Here is a 6,000-nt window from a genome sequence, read left to right as displayed (position 1 = left end):
TATTTTTCTGCTAGGCTGATTGTCTAACAAAGTGGGAGCAGAACATTCTTCCAAGTCTTCTCCATCATCCTGGAACTTTATTGCTTTGAGAATATTGAACTTGATCTCATCGTCATGAACTCTCATGGTTAGTTCCCCTTTTTGTACATTGATAACTGCTCCTCCAGTTGCTAGGAACGGTCTACCCAGAATGATGGGAACGTCAGCTTCATAATCCAGAATGATGAACTCAGCGGGTAAGATAAATTTGTCTACTTTGACTAGCAGATCTTCAATCTTCCCTTCTGGCTTGACGATGGATCTGTCTGCCATTTGCAAAGTCACCGTGGTGGGTTTAGCTGGTCCGGTGGATAATTGTTTGAAGACAGATAGGGGCATGAGATTGATGCTGGCCCCTAAATCACACAAGGCTTTCCCTTGGTACGTGTCTCCTATAATGCAAGGAATGGTGAAGCTTCCTGGGTCTTGAAGCTTAGGTGGGAGTCTGCCTAAGTACTGGCAACTCTCTTGTGTCATTTTTACAGTCTCATATTCTGTTATTCCTCTTTTTTTTAGAGGACATCTTTCATGAATTTTATGTACCTGGGCATCTGTTCTAGTGCGTCCACCAGAGGAATGTTGATGTGAAGTTGTTTTAAAATGTCCAGGAACTTTCCAAAGTGCTTATCCTCCTGTTGCTTTTTTGTTCTTTGAGGGAACATAATTTTTGTTAATATTTGCCTGCTTTGAGTTGGACTGATTGGTTGGCTGTTGGCTTCCTTTTCAGGTTCTGGGTTCTGTTCATCTGTGACTGGTGATTGTTGCTGTGCTTTTAGGGCTGCTTCAGATGCTCCAGTCTGTTCCTTTTCCTTTGGTTGAACTGTGGGCTGTGCTGTGGCTTTCCCACTTCTTAAGGTGACAACTTTGATTTGCTCTGAAGGGGAGATAGATGCTACTTTTGGCGAGGTTGTTGAAGGGACGTCAGTATTCCCTGCTAGTGATCCTTGTGTTCTAGTTTGAAGGTTGGCAGCAATCTGCCCCAAATGGGACTCAATGTTCCTGACCACTGCATCATTCCTAGTGACATATTCCTTGACATAATTTTCCAGGGTGTTGATGCGTTGGTCATCTCTGTGGAACGGAACGTAGTTGTTTCTTCTTTGTTCAAACATTCCACTGCTGCTACCTTGTTGATACTGCTGCTGATTGTTGTTGAATGGTCTATGGTTAATGGGTGGCCTCCATTGGGTGTTGTGGTTCTGATCCTTAATGATAGTTTCTCCAGGGCTTGAATGTGTATTTCGTCCTGCTTGTTGATTGTCTCTAGTGAAGTTCCTATTGCCAAAATTTTCCGCATAACACACTAATGCAGTGGATGGGCAGTCTGTTGAGTCATGAAGGTCACCACAGGCTGAGCATGGTTCTGTTTCAATTGCTGTGAGTTGTAAGACTTCCATCCTTGGTGCTGCTTGGTCATCTCTCAGGTTCTTCACTTCATTCATGAGTCATGCCAGCTGGGCTTCCATGGCTGTTTGTTTATCCAGTTCTAGCATGCTTGGCTTCCTCACTGGGCTCACTCTGTCTATTGGCCATTGGAGACATCTTTCAGCAGTCCCTTCTATGATTTCGTACCTTGAGTCAAGTGTTCCTGTAAAGAAATATCCTCCTGCAGCAAAATCTAGGTGAGATTGAGAAGTATGGTCAAGTCCCTTATAGAAAGATTGTAATACTCCCCAACTCTCTACCCCGTGGTTTGGACATTTTCTTATGATGTCCTTGTATCTCTCCCATGCTTCATAGAGATTTTCTCCATAAAACATTCTGAAGTTAGAGATTTCAGCTCTAACATCAATTTGTCGAGACATTGGGAGAAACCTCTCTATGAACTTGTTAGAGAGTTCTTCCCATGTGTGGATTGATCCAGGGGTGAGAGTTTTCATCCATGTTTTAGCTTTTAAGCCCAAAGAGTGAGGGAACAACCTCATTCTCATGCTCTCCTCTATTACACCCTTAGCTTTAAAATTATCACAAATATCTTGGAATGTTGTGAGGTGTGTGTAAGGATCTTCTGCAGGGAGTCCATTGAAGACCCCTGCTTCCCTAATCATGTGGAACATGATAGGTTTTAGTTCAAAATTTGGTGCTACAGGGGGAAGAATTACTCCCCTATCTGATCGGTTCCTGAAAGGAGCAGCCAAAGTTCTGAAGTTCTGTTCAGGGGGAACTTCTTCATTGTTATTATTGTGATCAGCCATGTTTTCAGGAAATTCTTCCCTGAGCTTCCTTCTTCTCCTATGGAGTGTACGTTCTGGCTCAGGATCAAAGAGAAACTCAGGTACTTCAATGGAGTGGTCAGAGTCTGTTTCAAACTCTTCACTCATAAACCAATAGCACAGGGTATATATATGCACAGCAGATTCAGTGATAAAGAGAATAAAATATAAAAGTAAAGTCAGATATACAGTATATGTGTTAGAAAACAATGATAAGAACAACAGTTAGTGTTTCTCTCCCCGGCAACGGCGCCAAAAACTTGTTGGGTGGTTTGCTGATGGTGGAAAAATATAAGTTCTGATAGGGGATGTTCCTCTGTTCTTGATGAACACAGAGGCGTCCCTTAGTTCCAACCCAAGTGCGCAAGTGCACGCATCAAGTAATAAAGGGAGTATTAATGCCCAAATTATCGTTCCCACAAGGATAGAGTGCTAATTATTGTTTTATCATTATTTATAAAGAATGAAAATGAGAAGAAAAGTTTGTAAATGAACTGTCTCGTCAAACGTTCCCTACTGTCTTGACAACGTTCCTCAGGAACAGTAAGTTCAATCTGATGGCAAACAGTTGCTCGCTGCGTTATGTATGTGATCCTTCCTGTTTAGAAGAAGGTGAGGTAATAATCATTGGAGTTTTTATAATTACTAAATAAAATAAAATGAAAACTACTAAAACAGAAATAACTATAATCAAGAGACAACAGGGTGGTGGTTAAAACAGTTTAACAGAAGGAACGGATTCACTGCTTCACTCTTAAAGGGGCTGTTTTCTCTGCTCAAGACTTAGCACCTTTTGGCTTTGTCCCAGTTTCTTTGCCTGCCAACTCTGATTCCTCAGCTCATGGTCTAGATGGCTCACAAGTTTCCATATTCTTATGGCTCCATTGACTCCAACAGGTACTTAGTTCAGAACCTTAAAATGTGGCCCCTTATTCCTAAGGTGACCAGTAGCGTTTTTGCCATGACATCTACCTTCCCCCAATGGCTAAGCTGTCTGAAATCCCTTCCTTATGGAAGTTCCTTTCTCAGTATGTACCCAATTTCCATTGGCACACAATGAATATAGCTTACTTAGCCAAAGAAATACAAAAAGCTTCGGTCAAGAGTTTTGAAAACAGTTCTTTAAGAGTTTCACAGTTTACCCGTTCCACAGATAGTTCAGCTCACGGCTGATAGTTTAAACATAATTATTCTCAACTGAGATCACATAGACCCGAGATTCAGTCAAGAGATAACGATTGGAACGAAGAGATAAACACTTATATTAATTTAAAAGACAATTTACAAAAAGAAACAGAAAATGGAGAAAGATGGGTATTTGCTCGTGAGGAGTCTTGATGGTTGTTTACAGAGAAGAGAAGAGGGGTTGTCACTTAACCACAGTTACAACTTAAAATTAAACTAAGTTACTAACTACTACTAAGTGATCTCTTTCTTTCGGACTGCAAACCCTCCAGGATTCGATGATGTTTTTGTGTGAGGGTGGTCCTATTTATAGCTGGAAGAGGAGTGGCAAGACTGTAATTCCTTTGGAGCTAGTTGCTTGAATGAGGGGACAGGACTGTGGCAGCAGAGTGTGAAGCTTGCGTGAATTGCTGGATGGAACAGGGTTTGGTGATGATTAGCCGTTGTTTGCAGACCTTCCCGTGCTTTGCTTTTGTTTTCAGCCAATGAGAACTCTTGATTCTCTGCTCTTCACGTTTCCGGCTGCTCAGTTGGTGCACCGCCTTGTTTTTTAGAAGTCTTTAACTCTACGTTACCTGCAAAGTGTACAAAAGCATTAAATGAATGAAGCAGGTGCATTAAATGTGTCTCAATTCGTTCCCCTTTTAATATATTTAAAAGGAATACGTTACCATCTGTTCCCCCCACTGTGTTTTTGTCACAAATGTGTAAAACAAGTGATTTTCATGCTAAAGTTGCTCATCAGATGAGGGAACATATGGTATTTTGCCATCAAAATAGGCTTAGATGGGAACGAATTTACGTCCCATCAAACACTTCCTTAGATTGGAACCCGTAGGCTATATGTCGAGGCCTATAGGCCGGATGTTGCGTGGGCGAGAAGAAGTTGAGGAGCACGATCATTCCGATGGTCAAAGTGCAATGGTCTAGAAGAACTCCTGAGGAGTGTACTTGGGAGAGAGAGGACGAGCTTCTCCGGCAGTATCCCGACTTCCGAGATAGGTATGTTTCTGATTTTGAGGACAAAATCCTAAAAAGGTGGGGTGAATGTAAGAACCCGCACCGTTAATTAAGAAAATTAATTAATTAATTGTGTAAGATTAGGAAATAATTCCATAATTGACCCTAATAATTATGGTAAGTGATTAATAATGCTGAAAGTCGCTTTTCGGACGAAAAGTGCAGATACCGGTTCTGCTACTCAGTTTAAATGTGTACCGATGAACTATCCCAGAAAATTATAATAAGTGCATGAATATTCCTAGAATAATATATAGGACTGTGATTTCAAGTTTCAAGTTAAAATAATGAGAACTGGTGCCAGAACTGATACTGGCTATGGAAAAGCGCGTACCGGAAAGGTGCTGCGAAAAATAAAGTAAAAATATGATAAATCTTAGAAAAATGAGTAGGTTCAGAATCCTGAGTTTGGGATTAAAATACTAAGCGTAGCTATTATTGTTAATACTGTGTGATTAAAATAAGCACACATATATATAGAGGTGGCACGTGATCCTAGGTCTTTTGTTGAGCTTCCTACGTGAGAAATTCTGGTGCTTGTGGTCAGCCATCTTGCCTCCTTTCTCCCTCTTCATTGAAACTTCAAGAAGTCACCTTTCCTCTTGAATCCTTCACAAAACCTTCATACTTGTGTGTGCTTAAGTCTTGAGTGAGTTAAAGGTGTCCCATTTCTGAGTTTGGTTTCTTTGTTGAGAGGTTTTAGGGCTGTTATTCTGAGTTTGGGAGAGTGGAGCTTTGTTCTTGCCATTTTGAGCTTCAAGAAGCCACCTTTGAGTGTAAGAACCAACCTTTGGTATGCCATTTTTGTTTGCCTTGTGAAGTCAGACTTGAGGAGCTGTTGGTGAGCTCCAAGAGCATACTTTGCTCTGTTTTGAGCCTTGGGTAAGTTGTGCAACCTTTGATCATAAGGTCTTTGTTTAAAAATGGAGTCTTGGCATGTTTAATGAGTTAAACAAGTAACCAACCTGTATATGAACTTAAAAGAGAGTAAAAATGCATGCTTGGACGTAGTAATGGGTTAAAAACCCAATCTTGGAAGTGATATCTCGCGAAATGCAGAAAATGTATTCTGTCGCGAAATATCCGGATATTGATATCCGGATATTGGTATCCGGATATGGGATCTGTGATACCCGGATATGCATATCCGGATATGGATATCTTGATATGCCCCCGACATATATCTGGATATTCTGGGTTTTCGAAGAACAGTAGTGGCACTGTTCATACAGAATGCTATTTTGGGTTTGTGGACCCATGTTTAGTCAATGAGGACTTCTGTATTAATTAACTTAAGTCAGAATCTAACTGATTAAGGGCTTATGGCTTTGTGAGGAGCCTAAAGACACGAAACGTAAAGGAAAGGCGTTGTCTTTTTGTCATATGCTTGTTGAGTATGATTATTGATATGACTGTTGGTCCAAAATAGATTGTGATTCTGCTGTGTTTGGGCTTTGTGTTTGTGTGGACTCTTGGGTTGGATAGCTAGCTTGCAAGGTAAGCTTTCGTGTCCTCGGTTTAGCCATTGTTTGTTCCACCATGT

General features: G+C 40.9%; 1 protein-coding gene and 1 non-coding gene across 2 annotated transcripts in view; one reads left to right on the top strand and one right to left on the bottom strand.

The window, feature by feature from the left end:
* Nucleotides 1-551: 551 nt before the first annotated feature.
* The window catches only part of LOC133306142 (uncharacterized), a 28,287-nt gene continuing 22,838 nt past the window's right edge, over nt 552-6,000 (bottom strand). The window contains exon 2 of the mRNA XM_061506419.1: nt 552-1,013. Coding sequence (XP_061362403.1) covers nt 552-1,013 — 462 coding nt within the window. The remainder of the gene's footprint in view (nt 1,014-6,000) is intronic.
* On the top strand, nt 1,723-1,829 carry LOC133306143 (small nucleolar RNA R71). The gene has a single exon (XR_009750853.1). It is a non-coding gene; the product is annotated as a small nucleolar RNA R71 (small nucleolar RNA).

Source organism: Gastrolobium bilobum, unplaced genomic scaffold, assembly GCF_033153095.1.
Source record: "Gastrolobium bilobum isolate Gb01-03AN ecotype WA unplaced genomic scaffold, APGP_CSIRO_Gbil_v1 utg218231, whole genome shotgun sequence".
Taxonomy (NCBI): Eukaryota; Viridiplantae; Streptophyta; class Magnoliopsida; order Fabales; family Fabaceae; genus Gastrolobium; species Gastrolobium bilobum.
This window is presented reverse-complemented; position numbering and strand designations above follow the sequence as displayed.